Source organism: Charadrius vociferus, unplaced genomic scaffold (assembly GCF_000708025.1).
Source record: "Charadrius vociferus isolate BGI_N301 unplaced genomic scaffold, ASM70802v2 scaffold90, whole genome shotgun sequence".
Lineage (NCBI taxonomy): Eukaryota > Metazoa > Chordata > Aves > Charadriiformes > Charadriidae > Charadrius > Charadrius vociferus.
Genome location: NW_009647222.1, coordinates 184,937 through 207,907, shown reverse-complemented (window position 1 = coordinate 207,907; position 22,971 = coordinate 184,937). Strand labels below are relative to the sequence as shown.

Below are 22,971 nucleotides of genomic sequence, written 5' to 3'. Positions count from 1 at the left end.
CTCCCACAGTGGTGTCTCGTGGAGCGCAGCACCCTGTTTGCTCTCACGCAGGAGTATTGGAGGCACAGCAAGTCTGGTGCAGCCACCACTCCTCATTGTCTGTTGTAGCTAGTCAAAGCCTGCAGTATTTTTTTTTTTTTTCCCCCCTGTGGGTTTTAGATAGTGTGTAATTATATTTGATCATTAATCTAAATTTTATTCTTACAATTATATATAAGTCCATAGGTTCAAAGATTGAATTTTGTTTTTCTTTAATGTTTCTATAGTAATAAAATGTAGTTTCATTAGCAGGAAACAACCCTTCAGTGTTTAAAATCTGTCCTACTTGTGAAATTGCTGTGCCTGTCAGTGATGCGTATACCAAGTGTTTAATTTGTGCAGCGTGTCACTTTTAAGTCTTCTACTGCATTCAGCAAGCTTGTGATGCTTGTTGTGAGTGATATTTAATGGAAATGTCTTTGCAGAACACGTCCTACTCAGCAGCAGTCTTTTGCTGTTGCAAGGCCAGTTTCAGCAATTCTCTGGCTACAAGAGAGCGCTTTAGAAAATAAGACTTCTTTTCAGATCTTGTTGCTGTTACATACCTGAGACTTCTTGTCAGTGCCTGTCGTGGCAATCAACTTCTTGAGCTGCCTAAAGCAAGCTTTTTGGAGCTATGTTCTTTTACCTATTTGGAACAAACCCAATTTGAAAGTCATCTAGATGTTCCTACCTCTGAAAAGCAGGGTAAAGTCTCTAGAAGATGCTTAGAGGATTTACATTAAATTCAGTTTTCAAGATTTTGGAATTCTTGTGGAGTTTAAGTGTTTTGAGTTCAAGTGATGGAATTTTTTTTTGTAACTTCTCAGTAATCTTTATAGATTTCTGTCACTGGGAGTAAATCCGGGGATCATCGTCGTCTTTCTCACGTAATATTGTTTAATGATGTCCATTCATACAGCAGACAGAGCCAAGACAGTGGAAGGACACGGACAAAGTTAACTATGGAGGAGCTGAAAGCATTTGTACAGCAGCTGTTTAGCCTGCCCTGTGTTATCAGCCAGGCCCGGCAAGTAAAGGTAAGTTTACATCTGTTCCTTGTATATATCAAAAGTGTCATGCTTCTTACTTTGTTCTTGTTCGGTTTTTTTTGGGGGGTGGGGGTGGGTTTTTTGTTTTTGAAACAGATAATACTGCTTGATTTAAAGGATGAAAGATTTTTTTTTTTTTTAAAGAATCAGTCCTACACTGGCAAAGATGGATTTAATGGGGTGTTTCATTTCTAGCTTCTAATATAAAGCAAGTAGCTGCTTTGCAATGATATCTGTGGCCTCAAGAAAGGGAGTAAAATACTCTGGGTATATCTGGCTCAGTGTCTCCCTGCTTTACTGGGTCTTCTTGCTGTTGTCATTGAAGTTTTGCTGATGACATGTTGCTGTCTGTCCATAATGGACTGGTAACATGTATTTCCAGCTCATTCTCCTGCTCATTTGCAGCATGTCTCTAAGTGGGCAATGATGGTGTTTGTAGTTTTATGCTAGTGTAGTCACAGCAGCTGAATACGTAGGGCTCAATTTGGTAGCCTAAGCATGGATATCTAGTGAGCTGTGAGATACTCTGAAGTATTGCAGTTGGCCTCCACTGCCATTCTGCAAGAATATCTTAGCTCTCTTGTATGGCAGTCTCAGATGGTGGGGGGCATTGCACGTAGCAGTCAGCATTTAGGCAACTGATCAGAGCGCTTTACTTGACTATGCATATGCTTTTTAAGGTGCCTGTTGCAGTGGGCATGGTCAGATGTGGTGGTTTCTCTGTAGTTAAATCAAGACAAAAGATCCTCTCCAGGTGGACCAGTTTTATCTCTCTGAACTAGTTACTCTTATTCCAGCATCTTTATTGCTGTCTATAGTGGTGGAATTTGCAGTTTAAATCCTACCCTTTATATGTTTTGGTAGAAACTTCTGAAGGCTATATTGGTGTGCTTCTTCAGGGGAGAGGGAGCGTGGTACCACATTGATGAGTGTTCAGTAAATACTTCTCAGCCTTGCATTCCTGATTACAGCCCCCTTAATCTGTATGCATGGCCTGCATTTCTTGTCCTTCATATATATCTTTGCACCTGTCTTTGAATGAATCTAGACTAATAAGTAATCCAGATCATACTGATTCCCCTGGCTGCTATTATCATTTATCACTCTGGCAGTCATATCATAGCAAGTGTTTTCAGCAGTAATCTTAATTTGTTTCTGTGTCACTGATGATGAAATGTTAAACAGTGTTTTGCCTACTAACTAACTTCTGGAAAACTCCTTCAAGAGACACCCTTAATAAATAAAGATTTTTCACCTTGAGAAATGGTTCTTGAGATATATGTTAACTATTTGTTAACCCACATATTCTCTGCTGATACAGTTCTAGGAAGAATGTTGAATATTGCTAGATTGAGGTCCTAAAATTCTAAACTTAACTGTATGTGCAGCTACCCCTAAATAATCAAACATATAATAGTTGGTGTTGTTTGAGATATCATTATTGATATCGTGGAGAGACTTTATATTGGATTTTCTTCTTGTCTTTGATATTGGCATATTGTTGCTGAAAACAGATACCTTCAGAAAACTATAGAACTCCAGGATACAGATTTTCCAGGCCTGTTGACTCTAGTCTTTATCCTTCAAAGATGTTCTTTAATGTGTTTCCCAGCATCTAACAGAGTGGAAAGCGCATTATCATCCTTATACGATAGGAAGATTTTACTACATTTATTTCCAAATACAAACCAGAAATATTTACTAATATTTATTAATGAAATTTTATTATCATCTGTTACTAGACCTATAAGGTAGTTCTCAAAGGAGTTCTTTGTTTCTAGTGTATTTAAAACCTGCTTCTAATTAAGACGTATTTTGTAGATGACAGAGCTGAGGGCATACAATAATTTCTTAACATTATTAATTTGTATTTATCTCTAAGCATTTTCACCCAGCTAGTCTCTCTCTTCTTCCCCTCCAGCCTTAGGAAACTGGTTCTGTTAAAGTACTCTGTACATGTGTATGTTCTTGAAGCCGCAACATAATCACTAACCAATAAAATAAATATTATCATTTTACTGGTTACGAACCATAGTCTCTTAGTTTCTGAATGAAGTTAGATAATGATAATTTATGCCTAAGCATTCACTAACTTTCAACATGGCATTTGAATGCAATTATCCATCATAATGAATTGCAAAATAATTGCCTTGTTGGATGATGAGTATTTTCTAACATAAAAGGCATTATTAATTATTAAACAGTAATAATTTACTGTTGTCACTATGAAGCATTCAGCATATGTTCCCTAAAACAAAATCCTTATAATGTGGATCTTGTTCTTTTTTGTAAATGCCTGCTGGTTTCCAGACAGTTGTGAAAAGAAGCATCAGACAAAACGAACAGTAAGCTAAGGGTTAGGAAATGCAGGTTTTGCTCCTCATTGTGCCATTGACTTGCTATTAGAAATACCTGTCTTTTTGTAAGAGAATCAGGAGTGAATCAATTGAGTATACTGGCTGAATGTCCTTGAATGAGTCTCCCACAGAGATTCTTTCCTGTCTGTTTGCTTTTTTGGTTTTTTTTGTTTTTTTTTTTTTTTTCATTGCAGTGCCAAAACACGAGGATGAGGACAACTGCAGCAGTGCAGTTGGATTTCTCTGAAATTGTCTCCTTTCATTAGAGGGTTTTGCATTTTAATTTCTTTCCTTTTTGAATTAAGACACGGGTGTGTTTAAGCAGTGGGCCTGCTTAGGAAATAATAATTTAAAACCTGACCGTTGTTATTTTAATGGTCTTCTGATATTCATGTCCTCATACAACTCTGGCTTTCCTCTCCATGTTGTGTTCTGTTGTATATTACCATCGTTACTGTAATGCCCCTGATACTAGATTGAAAGGATGATCTGTTTGCAGATCCCTTTCCCCCCACTATTTTAAAATTACCGTTGACCGGGCAGTACTTAATATTCTGTTTTGTTGGCAGCTGTACTATTACAGGTGCAGTGTTTGATCCACCTAATATACATAGTGTATAAAACATTAGGCCAAATGAGTTTAGATGGTCTGCTACTTAATATATGTCAGACTTGATGGCGTGTGACAGACAAGCTGGCATTGCAGGTAGAAGCTCTGACTGATTATGTGGTGATCACATACAAATTTGCAGCTGACTGTGATCCCTCAGTCAATTTTCCTTTTTGATTCCATGGGTGTTTTTTCCTAATCGATTTGTACTATATGTTACTTCAGAATCTGCTTGATGATGTGGAAGAATTTCATGAGCGTGCTCAAGAAGCTATGATGGATGAGATCCCAGACTCTTCCAAGCTGCAGGAGTTGATAGACATGGGCTCTGGCCTTTATGTAGAACTTCCTGAACTGCCAAGGCTGAAGCAAGAACTGCAGCAGGCACGGTGGCTGGATGAGGTGAGGTCCACCCTCTTGGATCCCCAGCGGGTCACCCTAGATGTGATGAAGAAGCTGATTGACTCAGGTGTGGGCTTGGCACCACACCATGCTGTAGAGAAAGCCATGGCTGAGCTGCAGGAACTGCTTACAGTCTCGGAGAGGTGGGAGGAGAAGGCCAAGGTCTGCCTGCAGGCCAGGTGAGTGTTGCTTTGCGAACTGTTCTTATAGGTCACACACTTCAGGGATTCTCAGCCTCTGTTGAGGAGTGTGGTGGAAAGTAGGGGCTCTGAAGGTGTAGTTTTTTACCTCCCAGCAGTTTGATTGCTCAAGAGTTCGTTTTGAGGTTGTTGATGAGTTGCAGAAGAGTTGATTTCCTGTCGTGTTGCATAGTGGCAGGAGGCTGTGAATTGCCGCTGCCTTCGTTACTCATCCCCCTCAACAAAAACCACTGAGTATGCTACACGAGGCAGCTTCCTTGGTGTTAAGGAGTTCTGATGTTGTGCCCTTTTGAACTTGATTGTGGGAAGTCCATCAGCTTTCTCAGCTTTCCTGTTATTTGGCAGCTAGTAGCACCCTCCAAGAATAGAGCCATGGTATCCTACACTGCAGCGTAGTGATGAAGTTGCATCACCAGCCTGTCAAGTTTATGTCTTTAGTTGACTGGCATTTTGAGAGAAGGCTGGAATTGGGTTTTTCTTACTCTAGACCACGCCAAAGTATGATGGCTCTGGAGGGCATCGTGAATGAAGCAAAGAACATCCCTGCTTACCTGCCCAATGTGCTGGCACTGAAAGAAGCCCTGCAGCGGGCTAGAGACTGGACAGCCAAAGTGGAGGCCATTCAGGTAGGGGTTGCAGCAGGGACTGGAATCTTCTGCTTGCATCTTTTTATTTAGACGTGTTCTCTATTCCTAGCAACTCTACCCACAAAGGTGACCTGAAGGAAAACCTTACTATAGCTGTTAAATGTGCTTACCATAGTTCGTGTGCTTGAATTTCTTTTACTTCTTGTGCTGCTGTTTTCCCATTGGCTATCCAATTTCTGTTTCCCTTCTGTTTATGTGTTTCATGGGGGATCCAAAAGATAGCAAATTCATTAGGATACCAGTGTAACTCTTAAAGGGCCTTACTTGGTGTTGAAACTGTTCTGCCTGCTGTCAGTGGAAATACGTAGCTGCAGCGGAAGATAATTCTGTTCACAGGTCTTCAGTTTTGGAGCTGGCTATGGAAATGTTCTTTCTTTTTTTTTTTTTTTTTTTTTTTTTTGTTCTGCCCAAAATGGTGTAGGATTTATGGCACTGATGGCTGAAATTTTCTATCTGAAATAGATGAAGTTATGGCATTTTTAGTTCAGTCGCCCTCCCTTCTATTGCTTTACCCACATAACTTGATTCAGAAGGGACATGGCTTCTGTGATATTTCTAGGTGCCGATCACTGGACTGCAACTGCTATTCTTGTATCAGATACTTGTTGGGAACTGAAGTGAGAATCCCAGTTGATTTCACATCGGCCCCTGTACAACTCAGGTGTTTTAGGATGCTGTTAAGCAGACAGCATTTAAGACAACCATCTAGGAATGAAATGTTGTCTTGCTCCATAAGCCAGCTGGCCATGGCTGTTAAAATAAAAACTGTATGAGATGTGTTTTAAAAATAACAGTAAGATTGAAACCCTGCCCTCCTTTCTTTTCCTATGGAACTCTATTTTAGTCAGTGACAGTGTATGGCTTGAAATAAAGCTGGCCACTGATACAATGGTGGAATCATTGGCTTAAAAAAATTTCCTTTACCCCAGAACGGAAGCAACTATGCGTACCTGGAGCAACTGGAGAGCTTGTCTGCCAAAGGCCGCCCAATACCAGTGCGTCTTGATGCCCTGCCACAGCTGGAGTCACAGGTAGCTGCAGCACGTGCCTGGAGAGAGCGCACAGGAAGGACCTTCCTGAAGAAGAACTCAAGCTACAGTCTGTTGCAGGTGAGCAACAGGCACTTCTATGGCAGCCTTCAGAAACTGATCTTGATGGCCCTCTACGGTCTGGAGGGAAGAGCTGGTTCAATTACAATAGATTACAGCTCTTTTTGAGAACAGACTAGACTAGACTAGAATAGAATACTTCAGCTGTTCTCAGGTGAAAAGAATGAAAAAGGCCACAAGTCTATGTTTGGCTAGTCTTGTTTTATGTATAGACAACCTCAACTGTTACTTTTGAAGAAACATACTAAAATTCTTCTTTTTGGGAGGGAAAGAAAAGGATTTATCTTTTTGTGTAATTGTAGAAATGTAGGCATGAAACGGACATAGAAGCTTTCTTTTTGTCAAATTGATGAATGTTTTAACTTGTTCCACTGCTTAATTTTTCTTATAGTTAAACAGCTTATAAAATATCTAATCAATTTTCTTAGAATTTAAGTCAGCTACTGTTTATTTCACTTCAATGAATGTAGTTACTGTCTTTGTTTTAATAAAGATCATTCCTGTGTGTGAAGATTTCTCATATCTACTTGACAGGCTTCCCTTTTCTAGGGAAAACAATTCCAGTTCTTTCAACGCTTTCTTGTAGGCTGTATTCTTCATGCTCTTATCTTGTTGCCATTTTCTGCAGTTTGTCTTCACTTTTAGTGTGATGTCCAAAACCACAGAATCCTGTCACTATGGCTTCCCTAGGGCCATGTGAAGTGCAATAATTACATCTTGTGTCTCAAAGGGGGTACTGCTGTTTAATGTTTCCCAGTGGGGTCTGCCCCTGCTGCAACAACATCACACTGATTTCTGTTCGGTTTATGATGCACTGTAGGTGCAAATTTTTCTTTTCTGTATTTTTTCTGCCTAACTAATTATTTACTATGTTCTGGTTTTGCATTTCACTGTTTTCCTAAATGTATTAATTTGAACTTTTCTATATTGAATTTAATTTACTAGATTTTATATTTAAGTATGCATTCCAACTCAAAGATTACTTAAAATTTAATTATTGTCCTTAAAAGTGCTTTGCGGGCTTTCATGTTTGATATTAAAAGGCTTGTAGCATATTTTTCAGTTTTGTTTCAGCCACCAAATTGCTGATATAAGTATGAAATCATGGCAGATCTTTAAGATTTGCAATTGATGAAAGCACTTGAAGTGAACGTTAAACTACTGGTATCTAACTGTGTACAGTATTTCAGTTAGCTATATGTACGATAACTTAATCTGAACAGAATTTGTAATTTAATTATGAAAAGAGTGGCTTTCAAGTTGACCTGCCGCATCACTGTGATGCTGATTACATTCACATTCCATGTTTATGAAATACTTGTATTCTTTTCTGTTTATTTTTCTTCTTCCTAGCATTAATTGACACATATCAAAGGTGTTAGATTGCTGAGTATTTTTTGCTCTCTAATGACTCTGTTGTAATGCCTTTATTAGATGTTCTCATATATGTTCCTGAAATCGTAACATTATAGATTAGAACTTTTTTTTTTTTCTGTTCTTGGCATCCTTGGCTCTGACAGTGTAAATTTTCTTGGTGGTTACAGGTTCTGAGCCCTCGGACTGATATTGGTGTTTATGGGAGCAGTAAGAATAGGCGGAAGAGGGCAAAGGAGTTGATGGAGAAGGAAAAGGAGAAAGATCTTGACTTGGAATCCCTAAGTGAACTGGAGGATGGGCTGGAGGAGGCCAGGGACACTGCAGCTGTGGTAAGGAGCAATTAAAGGCAGTGTCTCCTGATATGTGGGTTTGTCTCTAATCTGTGTAGAAATCTTGCGGAAGAACTGATCAATGAATCTCATTGAGATGAATATCTCATAATATGATGTTTGACACAAGAATATAGTTTAGCTTTAATTGCAGGGAAAGTAGAGGGAAGCACGGTTCAGAGTATAAGTGCCTGTATTTAATATGTATTGGGCTATGTGTAAGACTTAACTGCTCTTGGGTTAATATCTGTGGCTATTCATCTAATATTATTAACATTTATTGCAATCAGATCAAAATAATGTGAAATGAGGCACAGCTCTACCTTAAACACTATTGACATGTATTTGGTTAGGTTGATATCGAGGGCAGTCTGTACGTGCTTGGTCACAGAAACTGGGCTGGGGGGAATGTTACATTTGATTCCTCCTTGTTGGGAGGATATTGATGCAGCTTATCAGAGGAATTTGCTGTCAGCTGGCTGCCCTTTCTCTGGGAACAAAGGAAATATATGCAAGCTTATTAATGTGGCTTGTACACAGTCCATTTTACCTTAGTATGCTTTGTTATAGTTACTTGAATGGAGACACTGAGGAAATATAATTTGCTTCAGGAAGATACGTGGTCACTCAGGTGCTCCTGGTGCTGAGTCAATGTTGAAACAATGCTAAGCTGCATTGTCCTGGTACAAAAGTGGATGGAACCAATTCTGACTTCTTTCCTGGAGTCAAAACCTGTTCTTCTGGTGGCCTTATGACAGATTTAATTATGAACTTCAGAAACTTTGTAGATATGGAGAAGGTTATCTAATGTTTACATAGAATCTTTGTCACAAGGACGTAGGAAAGTAATGACTAATTGAGTAGGAGGTGTTTTAGCTAAATTTTTAATTAGGTCACACAATTCCTGAATTTTGGGGTAGTTTAACTAGGAAGATATCTTGATACGATGTTTTTTCTTTTCCTACATTGCTAATGAAATGTGGTATCTCTTAGCTGTGAAGGTCATGAACTGTTTTTGTGTTTGCTGGGTAGGTGGCTATATTCAAGGAGCGGGAACAGAAGGAGATTGAAGCTATGCATGCTCTCAGGGCAGCTAACCTGGCCAAGATGACTATGGTGGATCGGATCGAAGAAGTGAAATTCTGTATCTGCCGCAAAACGGCTAGTGGATTCATGCTACAGTGTGAGCTGTGCAAAGACTGGTTTCATAGTGGCTGCGTGCCCCTTCCCAAAACAAGTTCTCAGAAGAAGGGCTCTAGTTGGCAGGCCAAAGAAGTGAAGTTTCTGTGTCCACTTTGCATGCGTTCTCGAAGGCCACGGCTTGAGACAATACTGTCTCTGCTGGTGTCCCTGCAGAAGCTGCCTGTACGGCTACCAGAAGGGGAGGCGTTGCAATGCTTGACAGAACGTGCCATGAGTTGGCAGGACCGAGCGCGGCAGGCTTTGGCGACTGATGAGTTGTCCTCTGCTTTGGCTAAGCTTTCTGTGCTCAGCCAGCGCATGGTGGAGCAGGCAGCACGGGAGAAAACAGAGAAAATAATCAGTGCAGAGCTACAGAAAGCAGCAGCTAACCCAGACCTGCAGGTAGGGATATGGATATCTTGCTCCTTGCTGTGCTTGTCCTTCTTCAGTGTGTCGAAATGCTTTATCTTTCTCGGAGAAGCTTGGGGGAGAGGGGAGGGCAGTTAAAAGCCAAGAATTAGACACATCAAAATTATTTCGTTCAGTGCTTCTTAGCCTCAAACCATGGCTGGCTTCAGCCAATTACACACTGCTCCAGGAACAGGTCTGGTGCTTTGTCCTCATTGTCAATAGCAACTGCTGAAGGTGCTCGTAAGAAACGTCAGTTCAGATATGACAGCTGGCTAAGGGCCTGAAGATGTGTAAAGCAGTGGCCACTTTGGCATCCAAATGCCATTTCCCTCTTGACATAATCGAAGGACTCAATATTTGTAATTTCTCATGGATTGTCATTCTCGGGCATTTGGTGTCTTGTTAGTAAATTTTGATGAGGACTGTAGGCAATCACTGGTACTTCTATGGCTGACTTCCTCATCTTGAAATTGAGACCAGTAATCGGATGAAGCTGTGGTGAAGTAGTTTGTACAACCATGGACTATAATTTGGTAGCACTGAGCAGTAGTATCTAGATCTTTCTAGTCACTATTATTCAAAAACACGGAAATAAAATCTAATAGAATCTTTTCCGTGGATATTTCCCTATCTTTCTTCACATCTTGCTGTAACTAGGCTTTTCTGTGACTGTCCAGACAGTTATCCTCAGGCCAAAAGAACTACTGTGTTCTTTGTTAATAACTCAGGGGTTTTTTTATAGACTTTACTGGAAATTTTATTGTTTCATTCTCATATTCAATTTTTCTTTTAGGGACACTTGACTAGTTTCCAGCAATCGGCCTTTAACAGAGTGATAGGGAGTGTGTCCTCATCCCCACGGCAGACTTTGGATTACGACGATGAAGAGACAGACTCTGATGAAGACATCAGGGAGACGTATGGCTACGACATAAAGGTAAGTAATCCAATGTGGCTCGTCTGCGTGGAATTAATCCAGAGCACCTGTTTTTTATTAATTCAATTTATTTCAGAATATTTTTCATATCTTAAGCTATCTCTGTACGTTCTGCCAGGGCTGCTGTTGCAGAACAGGTCCTTGTTGATTTTATCTGAATGCCTCGGCTCTGGAGTATCGGGAAGTTTTGTAATGTTTTATTCAGAATTTCCAAATGTCCTGTTGTTGAGTTTCAAAAAGTGGGTTTTAGTGTTAACGAAAAAGATAAACTTTTCAAGGGATTTGTATTTATAATACCATAGAGGATGAACGTTGTCTTTATGCCCCATTCAGAGATATTATGAATCGTAAATATGAGTAAGTGTCTATATGGAGAGCTCTTCAACAGTTTTTGCTACAGCAAAAAATTAATCTTTGAAAACTGCATGCCCTGTGAGAAGTTTCCTGATGCCAGAGCTTCTTTCACATTTTCATACCTTTCTAATGATTCAACCCTCATATAAAAGGAGGTACATCTGTTCAATTTTGGATGTGTGGAAATACTTAGAACTAGATGTATGGATCATGTTGTAAAATTAGTGTCTGGATTCAGTTCAGAAATTGTAACTGCAGTTAGATTTTAAAAATGTTTTAACTAGAGAAGAACAGTCATGAGAAGAGTCAATTGTATAGTTAGCCAAGTGTTTTCAGTGTGATGTAGAACTTCAGAACTTCTGAAATGTCCTTTTGATGTATGTAGACACAAAAGCAATGCCACTGTTTTGTCTTGTGCAATGGTTTCTTCTTAGTCATAGTGTCATATCTAACTTAAAAGACAGTATGGTCCTGTCGATTCTTCTGAGGCAGAATTTCTGATTTACAAAGGGACAGCGAATTTTCCAGGTATGATTTGCCTCAGTCTCCTATTTTTAGTTTTTTGTTTCTAAGCAGCTTTACACAAATACACACATTTGTCTTACAGTCCCATGTGAAATGCCAACAAGAATACATTGCAATGGGATGTTACAGCTTTTAATTAAATTAGTTTTATTAAAAAAAAAAATTCAAACTGTTCTTTGCTGCAATGGGATGTTACAGCTTTTAATTAGTTTTATTAAAAAAAAAATTCAAACTGTTCTTTGTATCAGGAGTCATAATAAGACATTTCTGGAAGATGTGGTGTTTTCTGAGGCTGTGATAAAGCATATGTCAAGAAAGATGGCATATGGATATATGGATCTGAGGTTTTTGCAGGAGCGTGATTTAATTTGTTTAATGATTCCATTGTTATGATTTCAAAATCTGTTACTTACCGTGATGCCCATCACTATGTAATTATAAAAACCTGAAAGTAAAAATCTGTAAAAGCAAAGCTGATAGGGACCAGAAATATCTTTTGTTAGGTCAACTAACATGGTTGGAATAGAAGACAGATTTTCAGGCGACCAAATTCTTTAGGTCTAAACTAGAAGCAGCAAAGTCCCAAAGATACAGCAAAGTTGTTAAAGTTTAATTATTTTTTATATTCTTGGTTTTTCAGGATCGGTTGGGGTTTTTTTGGTTTTGTTTTTTTTTTTAGTTTATGTTCTGTAAACATTTTCTAGTGGAGTGATGCATTTAAAAAAAAAAAAGTATCTAGATTGTGATGCATTGTGTATGAATTTGCTCTTAATAATTTCTTGTGGACACCTCAGAAGTAATCCTTGGATATCTAAGGCTCCATAAACTATATTTCAAAAACCAGTGTCTTTGGGATCTCCAGTACAACAGTGATCACAGTAACACATTTGAAAAGGCCTATTTGATTGTATTGTGCCTCTTCTAATTAAAACATGATTCTTGCCAGCAAATACTTCATTATAAGCACAATAGCTAGACTTGTAAGACTTATTCCAAGCAGTCAGACTGATTCACTGGTCAAGTTTGCTGTAAATTTTATTCACCTTTAATTGCCTTCATTTTTGTCTCATGTATTTTTTTTCTCATTTCTTTGCACCTGTGTTGCCTATAGCCAACAAATGGTGATGTCTTTTTATTAATTTCCCTGTTAGTCCTGAACTTCCCTTAACCTAGTATAATATGATATCCAGAACATGGTACTGTACTCGATACAACCTTTACTGTGTAGGGAGAAATATCTTCCTCTTTCTGAATATATTTATTCTACCTTTTCATCTGGGCAATTTAATTCTGAATTTCCCACTTCTAGTTTTGTGCTGAAATCATTAGTGTGCACTTCACTTCCTTTTAAACATGTAACTGAAAGCCAGAGAGAGATTACCATTCTTAAATTCCCTTTTTATGTCATGAAATGACAGTGTCTGGGTGGTACAATTTCCTGAGTTGGCCATATTGGGACCCACACAGCTAATCTTCAGGTAAATATTGTCAATAACTGCTCTACAGCCTTTCTCTTCTTTTAAGCCAGCTTTTTAGGTTTTACTGTTTTCTGAAAGATTTCAGTCTTACACGGCATGCTAAGTATGTTTAACCTGATGACCAGTTTCATCACAAATGTGATGGGGTATACAAGTTCTGGAAAGTGCTATAGATATAGACAACTGGTTGAGGAGGTTATTAATTTCACCTGCGGGGGTGAGGAGGAAGAGGGGAGAAGTGAATACTAGTAGACATCAGGGAATCTACTCAGATGGGCACCTTCTCTGGATTCTCTGCCTAATGTAATGCAAAGTCAAACAAAGCTTCTCCTACTGCTAAGAGATTCCTAATCTCTCTTCTCTTGACGGATCCACTTGCAGCTGAAGGCACGTGTCCCATTTCAGTGTGATGCATCAAAAAATCAAGCAGCTGTCCTACACAATGCATTGAGCACAAGCCAATGCCATCATTATTCTCTTCATGGAAATATTCACAATGGTCTCAAGTATTACGACCCTCTTCCTTTCGGTGTTTGGTCCTATCTTAAAATGGTTTAAGACTGCCATAAAAGTCCTGATCCCAGGGCAAGATTTGATTGTTTGCCATTATGTGGTCATCCATCTGTTCACAATTTGTTGCTGTGCAGGAATACACCTTGTTTTTTCCTCATGTGTAAGATCTTTAATAATTTCTTTCTATAGTAACCATTATTTACTCAGTAAATATCTTTACAAAAGATACCATTATTTATGGTCTTGCAGTCACATTTTTCAAGCAAACAGATTATGTAGGCTAAGAGTGACCCTCTTGCCATTATGTTGACTTCTGAGGACCATACATGAGTGACTGCTTAGTGAGGAAACCTGTCAAGTGTTTCTTACAAACTGACTATAAATCTATTGACCTGTCTCCATAGAGACATCCACTATTTAAGTAGGGATGTAACTTGTACCTTTTGCACACAGTCTTGGTGTCTCTGGTGGGGTGCTTCAAAGTAGGATTTTAGAAACAGCAGACTGGCTGGTCTTAGTAGAATTTATTTTGAAGTAGGTATTTTCTGGATCCAGATGTTGCATGTTTTCTGTGGGTCTTTTTCAGGACAATGCCAGTGTAAAATCTTCTAGCAGCTTGGAGCCCAATTTGTTTTGTGATGAGGAAATCCCCATTAAATCAGAGGAAGTGGTGACACACATGTGGACTGCTCCCTCATTCTGTGCTGAACATGCGTATTCGTCTGCTTCTAAAAGCTGCTCACAAGGTATTTGCTTTTTTATACATTGAGATAAAATTGAACATATAGCTGGGATGAGCAGTCAGTGAGGAGGGGAACTGCTCTGTTACCTGTGCTAGTTGTAGAGCATATGTTGTCTGTAAGAAGGTACAGTAGAGTTACATTGCGGTTGTTTCCTAATGTCTGATGCATAGACCTGTGTCAATGTTTTTTGCTTGGGATTGTCTCCCTCCTTAGATTGTTGGGGTAAATACTATGCAATTTCTTTTGGTTTTGATATCTTTCTTTTATCCTTATGTGACTTGCCTCCTGGCTGAAAGGTTCTAGCACTCCAAGGAAGCAGCCTCGGAAGAGTCCACTGGTACCTCGCAGTTTGGAGCCCCCTGTATTGGAGCTGTCACCTGGAGCAAAAGCTCAGCTAGAAGATCTAATGATGGTAGGAGATCTACTAGAGGTATCACTGGATGAGACTCAGCACATCTGGCGGATTTTACAGGCTACTCATCCACCCTCCGAGGACAGGTTCCTTCATGTCATGGAGGTATGGAACTTGAAATATTCTAGTATGGAAAAACACCTCCATGTTATTTTGGTGTTGGTTTTTGATTTTGTTTTTTTTAAAATATAATCTGGGGTAGTTGAGTCCTTAGTTATTTCACATGTTTGGATTTCAACCAGGGAATAGTAGATTCCAGGAAAATAGCAGAATAAGAGATCCAAAAATTCAGTCCTTGATTGCTGATGCTGTAGCACTGTCCTCCACAGTTGACGATATTTAGAACAGTTTTCTTAGGCAATTCCATATGCAGACCTTATTTTAAAAAAGATAAGGTTATGGAAGGAAATGCTGTTCTTGATTGTGCTCAGAATCAGAACTGATCTGCAAAAGAATTACAAGAAACATTTATGAAAATGGAAAGTCTGCACTTAGCTTATATAATTTGGTACTTGTATGTTGCTGAACTCCCATTGTTACTGGGAAAATAAAACTTTTTTTAATAAAACATGATTTGGTAATGCAGGTAATAAGATTCCTGTTCTTCCTCAGAATAACAGATACAGCAATTTTTTTATTAATACACTGTGAAGATGTGCTGGTCTCTTTGCTCAGCTGACAGTGAATGAGGCGGGCTTATCTGCTGATTCTGAGGTCTAGTCCAAATCACTTAGCCTCATTCATGGAGTGGCTGCGGGGTGTGTGCGAGTGAGGAGGGTGGGCTGGAAGAGAAGGTAAACTCTTTTGTTGAAGAGCTGTACTGGAACCCATCCTTTTATCAGCTGTCAGCTGAAGATGAGGGTCAGTGTGACCGTGTGTATTTATGGAGTATATGATTGCTATTTGAGTTACTGAACTGGACAGGAGATCTATTGAATATGGTTCTTTCTTGACTTTTTGGTAGTTTGGAAGGTTATATGCTGTGAACAGGGAGGTTAGACGGGTGTATTAATCAGCTGTCTCATTTTCTGAGTGCCATCCATATACAGTGGATAAGTCAAGGTGTTGCCAAACTGCCATCAGTTGGAACAGTAATATAAAGCAGATCCTGCCTCCAAAGAAATATTGCTTTACCATGTTTTGACCCAAGTAATTCACTTCATAAGCTTAATGCTTTTTTAATGTAATGGATTTGGCATGGAGTTGATTGAAGAACAGTTTGAATGCCAGCAAATAGCAATTCATAAATCGTATGCCAGACTGTTACGTTGTTAAGCACAGCTTTTTTGGGGGGTGGGGTGGTGGTAAGAGAGAGGGGGTGTGTGTTGTGAAATTTTTGGGTTAACCCTTATGAATACTTGTTTGACCAGAACTACTCATTTTGAATTTAATACCTTTCTATGTCTATTTACATGCAAAATAGACACTCTTGTAAAATAATCTTCAGAGGATTTGTTTTGGGGTGGAGTAGCTATATTAAGTAATGTACAGTAAATACTCTTTACTGGCTTATATAGTATGTCCTTAGTCTATTAATAATTATTAAGTTTAAAGTATATAGCTGGATTAACTGCAATTGAGTCAGCCTTATTTGTACAAAGGAGGTATGCATGTGAGTCTTTCAGATATAAATAGGACTTGTCACCTGCAGTGACAGAGCTTGCCAATTTAAGCCCCACTTCTGATCTGAATCTGCCATTTAAGAGTTGTTAATGACGCCAGGATATTTACAATATGTGCCAGTTTGGAAGCTATTCAAATAATGGATCTATTACTTTCTTCTCTCGCTTGAGTTAATGATACATTTTAAGAATTCACCAATTGCTCTTTCTTAATCTCCAGAATAGGAATTGCTTTCTCTCAAAAATAATTACAGGCAAGACTGACCTAGGATGAAAAATAAGCAAGAGTATCTAACACATGATTAAACTTCTCAACTTCTATTAAAAAGCAATGTGAGAAGGAAGCTGTAATTATTGCTTATTCTGCCTCCTTACCCTTGCTGATGATTTACTTTTTCCACTGGACATTTTTGATTCATTGTGCTTTCACACAGTTGATACCACTTATGATTTTTTTCTATTTGAAAATAAAGTTGAGCCCCGTTTGGTTTAGAATTTGTAACAGTATGTTGCTGAATAGGTTTCTTCATACCATGTCAGGCTAATGGTGGAGGTAAGTACACCTCTTAAGCGACAGGTTTGCTGTATATGGAAATTTGCATGTGGAAAAAAAAATAATCTCTTTTCACCTTTTCTGTGAAGGATGACAGCATGGATGAGAAACCATTGAAAATGAGAGGGAGAGACTCTTCTGAGAGGAAGCGGAAACGAAAGCTGGAGAGAGCAGAGCAGTTCTTTGGAGATATGAAACAAAAATCTAAAGAGCTGAAAAAACTGGAAAAACCCAAGAAGAAGAAGCTAAAACTCACCATGGATAAGACAAAGGAGCTGAACAAGCTGGCAAAGAAACTGGCTAAGGAAGAGGAGCGGAAGAAAAAGCGAGAGAAGGCAGTTGTGGCAAAGGTGGAACTAGCAAAGGAGAGCACAGAGAAAAAAAGAGAGAAGAAGGTTCTAGATATTCCTTCGAAGTACGACTGGTCAGGAGCGGAGGAGTCAGATGATGAGAACGCTGTATGTGCTGCGCAGAACTGCCAGAGGCCCTGCAAGGACAAAGTGAGTTTTTGCTTAGTGCGGTTGTAGGCAATTCCATGTGAAGTCAAAAAGCCCAGTAAAATTTAATAATTAGGTTGAACAGCACAAGCAACAGAAGTGGTGTGATTGGAAATGAGAGAGGATTGAGTAGTACTTGGGCAGATACACAGGTGCTGTAGATAAAACTATAGAACTTCCTTATTCTCTTAGATACTTTAAAACAGGAGAAGATGATGGAAAATCAGAATCTGGGAAAAAGTACTCCATCTTGGTTGGGAAATTTAACCTCTTCAAGCTGTGTAATTTTTTTGCCGGCTATGCAACACGCACTGTCTGATTCAAAGAATCAATGCTGTGACTCAGCTAGAAATGTTCCTGACTTAAGTGTGTTTCTAAGCAGAAGTGGGGGATGTTCGATACACCTAAATGAAGTCAATTTTCTGTTTCTTGCATGCAGTCTGTGAGGCTGAGGTATCTACAAACTGCAGTGCTTCACTTTTCTCAGTGGAGATTAACAATTGGTGATTTTTAGACCTGGTTGGATTATTACAAAAGAAACTTGATCTGCCTTTCTCTGTGGTACTGCCTGTTCTGATTGTCAGCTTTCAACACGGACTACTTGATGGTCAAAAACATTGGTTTGGTTGGGGTTTTTTTTAATGCTTTTTTCTGCTTCTTAGAAAGAAGAAAAAACCACTCCCAATAATAACTGTGGGATTGACACTATATTGCACTGGCTTGCACAAGAGAGAGAGTAGTTTCAGATACCAAGAACTTATTTCTTGTTTTGTAAAATTGAGACATGGAATTCAGGTGTTCATCTGAACACTTAAAAAGACAAGTTAAAAGACCAGTTTTAAGGTCTTAATCTTAGACCAAGGTTAGAAATTACGCTGGAAGATTAATCTCTGAAAAGATGATACAATCTTTGTACCACTGTTCTCTTTACTTCTCAGATGATAATTAGGTTATATTAGTACCTTTTTACAGAAATTGAGATTGCAAGAGGGAGGAGAGTGCCTTTAAATTCATATTATAAAGAAGGTTTTATCAAATTTGTCAAACTTGCATAAGTGAAACAGAGTAAAATTCCTGATTGTATAATCAAAGCTTTTAATGGAATAACTGTCTTTCCATAAGGTTGTGCATGTTTTTGTACATTCAACAGGTGAATGTCATACAAGTAAAAAATGGCAGATGCGGGAATGTAATGACTGAAGCTGCAGTTCTTAGTGTCCATTGCTAGTTGCTTTTAAAAATTTGTTCAGGAATAGTTTTCCTACAAGCTAAAGCAAAATCTTGAGCTGATCACATTTCTTCCTTTTACATAGGTTGCCACCACTGTTACTTTTCCAATATATTTTTATTTTTACATTCATCTGTAAGGTTACATAGTTGTACCAGTGCATGCTATTAAAATTAAGAACCTGTGTTTGTTATCCTACTGATCTCAGTTTCTGCCCACTGACTGAAATGAACATGTACTTTTACTCAGGGAATTACAGTAGTCTAATAATGAATCTTTTTTCCTTCCTAAGGTTTAATTTACTTTTCACGCATTTCCTAGTTCTATAGCAAGTTCAGCTCAAAGTTTGAAATATTTTGGCTTGAGTGTTCTGACCCTTTGGAGATGCAATCTGTGTGCATTTTTTTGGCGTTCGGTGGCCAGCTGTATACCTGATACCTGACTGGTAGGAAAGTATTAAAGCTGCTGATGTCATGTGGCTTTTTTGTGGCCAAAGGCAGTAACCAAGTCCTTCTGTTTTCTGTAATTTTTAAGCTGCAAAAGCTACCACTTGATAATGCAGTCTAAGGGGATATATATAATTTAGGATGTGTGTTTGTAGAATCTCATCTATGCTGAAGTAACTGTCTGAGCAAGCTCCTGTTTTACATGTGTTCTAGCGTACCTGTCTTTCATTTGAGGAGATCCAAGTGCCTTATTCCTTAGTAGGAGTAGTATGTGTTTGTACTGTGGTGGTCTTGGGATGGGCAAGGCTTCTTGGAAGCGTTGGGTTTTTTTTTAATTAAACTGAAGCAGCTTGTTAAAACAAGCTCTGTAGGGCATTAATTTGTGGCCAAAAGCTTTTTTGTTCTTGGTATATCAAGTGGGTCTAATAGAATTAAATAGTATTTTCTTCATAAAAATGATGCCTATGTGTCTGTCTTTCTAATGTGCTCTGTGTTGCTGATCTGATCTCTTGCAGGTAGACTGGGTGCAGTGTGACGGTGGCTGTGATGAGTGGTTTCATCAAGTTTGTGTTGGTGTCTCTCCAGAAATGGCTGAGAATGAGGATTATATCTGTATAAACTGCGCAAAGAAGCCAATGCAGGGACCAAGTAGCCCTGCTCATGCACCACCTCCTCCTTTCTTATTGGGCTACAAACTACCAATGGAAGATCTTAAGGAGACAAGTTAGCAACTACTCGATGCCTGGAACTTGTTGGGAAACGGACCACTGAAACCCTACAGAAAGAAAGGGTTTGAAGCTAATGTAGCCACTGAGCTTCACTTCCAAGGATGTACAGACCTGCAGCGGAGTTGGTCCCTTCCTTACAGCTGGCTTCCTTCATGCAATGGGGGCGTCAAGGCACAGTGGTACCGACTCATCTATGCAGACACCACCTGATGAGGAGCTCCAGCCAGTGTTTTTTGACTTGAATATTTCCATCTTTGAGTGTGGCTGTTGCTCTTAGAGACTGAGCAAACCCGAGGCTGTTAGATTAGACACTTCAGGGTGTTAGAAGTACATGTTGGCAGTGGAGCTGGCCTGGAATTGGTGGGTGTAGGCTGGAGCTTTTAGGTCTACCAGGTTACCCGAAGGAGGTGACTTTGGAAGTTATCTTTTGCCTCCCCATGCCAACCCAGTGAGTAGGGCAATGTCTTGGGAGAGTTAAGTTGCCTCCATATCCAGGCAGCTAACACTACACTATAAGGATGGGAGCAAGTGGATGAATTTCTTTTTATTTCTCTTTTGTAGCTAAAGGGCAGAGGAGCTCATGATCTCAGAAATCAGCAAAGGTTCTGTTTACCAAAAAAGAAACCCAACTCTACTCTTCTACGCAAAATGTTCTTTTTCCATAGTGGGGAACAGCTGATCTTCCTGTCCTGAGGAGGGCCAGAAAACATTGATGATGTCTAGCTAGACCAGAGCTTGGGAAGAGCAGAGTGCTTCCCTTTCCACAGGGGTGCCCTCTCCTGTTCTAGGCTTGGCTTAGAGTTCTGCACTCCTGCACATTAAAGTTGTCTGACGCAGGATGGAGCTGGCAAGGAGGTACAGCACCCGGGGCACCAGCCTTCTGTGATCTGTACCCAGGGATGGGAAGGAAAGAAGACAGCCCACTTACCTCAGAGGTTACACTGACATGTGCTTCTGTGAAAAGTTTCACTCTCAACTATTTCCAGTATCACCAGGCTACGGGCATGGCCTCAAGCGATACCAGCAAGCAGTCTGCAGATACTGTTCGCAGCGCAAATCCCCCTCCCTGCTGGCTTTGCTGGATGTGTACCAGTGTACAATCAGCAACAGTTCTTGTTTGAAGTTGCCCCTGGCTTTGCCAGGGGACCAGAGGGCTTGGGGTCATTCTGGGTGACAGTTGTTTTAGTAAATCCATTTTTAAAGAAGGACTTGTTTTTACTTTTTTCTAAATGTCTCAGACTACTGACTTGTTCTATAAATAGATTATTTTTCTTTGATTTTTTTATACTTACCACTGTTAACCAGCAGCACAGACAGAGGTTCACAAAGCAAAAACCTGCCCGTGGGCTTGGGTTTTTTTACTCCATTCCTTCCTTGTAGTACAAGGAATTAGCAGTTACCTTCCCCATTCTAGCCTGACCAGCTGCCTGTGTTTAAATAGGTAAATACATTTCATGTGCTACCTTTGTGTTTGGGTTTGTTCCTATTAGTGGGGCATCTGGGCCTTAACGACTCCAGCGGATGCTGGCTTTGTGTATGTGAATGTCTGAAGCCAGCCACTGGGCTGTCTTGTCCCCCTCTCCACTCGCTCCCTATTGTGTTTCCATTCTTCTGCAGTTCTAGGAGTGTTGTAAGTAGTGTCCAGTCTTACTAGGAGCTGGATTGGGATTTAAAGAAATATTGACAAAACCAAAAGTGTTCTGTCTTGACTGTTCTGTGTCCCTTCTCTTGTTCTCTAATATTTGGAAGTTTATTTATCTGGCAGAATTATCCATCCAAAAAAAAAAAAATTCAGCTCAGGTAGACGAACTTTATTGGTTTGTTTTATTTGTGCCTGCTACCTGGGAAGAGGAAGATGTGCAAAAGAAAAAGAACTAAGATGGAGGGCAGAAGATACAGGGTTTTGGGAGCTTTGAGTGCAAATTGGGCACAGACTTTTAATTCCTTCTCCTTAAAGACTTAATATGGTGTTAAAAGCAAAAGCAAGCTGTGGTTAAGCGTGCGGCTGAACGGGCACCCTAGCAAACTTAAGAGTATTATTTGTTTACTTATTTATGAAGGAGTCTATGCTATAGCTAGACATACCTTTTTTTGCCTCCAGTTACATTTTTTTTTCTTCTCGATGTACACTTAGTTTTGGTAAACTGGTTTAAACAGATGTTACTTTCCTTCAAGCTTTAACTGATGGTACTACATAAATGTTTCCCTATATGGAGTGGATAGACTATCTGTCACAGATGTTTAATCGTTCCAGAAGTAGACTAGTACAAGATTTCTTAAAGAATCCCAGTGTTCTGTATTTTTTCCTGACTCCTAGAATCCGTGACACAACAGGGAAGATATGGTTAGCGTATCCTGTTAGCCACTGGGCATGTCCTCTTAACCATTCCTACATTCTCTGTCGCGATCAAGTCATTGTTATATGTAATTACCATCAACTGGAAAAGAGATCTTTTAGTAAATCTGCATTGAATGTTCCTGTTTCTCTGAGTAGAAGGTGTGGTGGAGAATGTTAACAGTAGCACTAGTTACAATGAGAAGGAAACAAACAGCTGTACGATGCAATGGTCAATCATTCTGCTTGTAACAAGCATAGACAAGAGTGAACGACAGAAAGAAACGTGGAAATAATGTGCAAAAGGTCACATTTTTAGTAGCTGTTTTTCGTATCACATGGAGAGGCTCTTTATTACACTGTCGAAAAGGGGTTTCCACACTTTTTCTAGTTACGGATGTCTCATCTGCTTTCGGGTAAGGTGTTCATAAACCGAAAACCATTATTAGCTTTACATCTTATTGTTTAAGCTTATTTTTTAAAAGCATAATTCCTTTCAAAGGTTTTCTGATAGTATGAACTTGTGAATAAATGTTAACTTTTGGAAAAATCTGTAGATATGTAGTTAGTGGTTGAAGAACTTAAAGCTGTGGTATTGTCTCCACATCTTAGGGGTTTGAATTTTTATAAAAACATATGCAGAGAAGCAAGCCAAAGTTAAGCTAAGGAAATAATTTTCTTACTGGTCTGCTGCAACTGTAGGAATAATCTCTCATGCTTTGGGGGCAAAATCTCAGCATACACAAAATCTTAGCTCATGTATCTAGGAAGGTGCGTGTCTTAATGCTATATTCTACAAAGGATACTAGCCACCGTTCATGTTATTTTTCTTCATGTATCTGACACGAAAGGTCAAAGAAATGACCTGAGATGTTGTGAGGAAGTAAAAATGGCCAGGACTTGAGT

General features: G+C 39.3%; 1 protein-coding gene across 1 annotated transcript in view; it reads left to right on the top strand.

Moving 5' to 3' along the window:
• KDM5A (lysine (K)-specific demethylase 5A) overlaps nucleotides 1-21,508 on the top strand; it is a 49,259-nt gene extending 27,751 nt beyond the window's left edge. The window contains exons 17-27 of the mRNA XM_009879622.1: nucleotides 941-1,058; nucleotides 4,263-4,618; nucleotides 5,127-5,265; nucleotides 6,216-6,395; nucleotides 7,940-8,101; nucleotides 9,134-9,685; nucleotides 10,488-10,631; nucleotides 14,088-14,247; nucleotides 14,541-14,761; nucleotides 16,921-17,331; nucleotides 19,518-21,508. Coding sequence (XP_009877924.1) covers nucleotides 941-1,058; nucleotides 4,263-4,618; nucleotides 5,127-5,265; nucleotides 6,216-6,395; nucleotides 7,940-8,101; nucleotides 9,134-9,685; nucleotides 10,488-10,631; nucleotides 14,088-14,247; nucleotides 14,541-14,761; nucleotides 16,921-17,331; nucleotides 19,518-19,730 — 2,656 coding nt within the window. The 3' untranslated portion in view covers nucleotides 19,731-21,508. The remainder of the gene's footprint in view (nucleotides 1-940; nucleotides 1,059-4,262; nucleotides 4,619-5,126; nucleotides 5,266-6,215; nucleotides 6,396-7,939; nucleotides 8,102-9,133; nucleotides 9,686-10,487; nucleotides 10,632-14,087; nucleotides 14,248-14,540; nucleotides 14,762-16,920; nucleotides 17,332-19,517) is intronic.
• The last annotated feature ends 1,463 nt before the right edge of the window (nucleotides 21,509-22,971 follow it).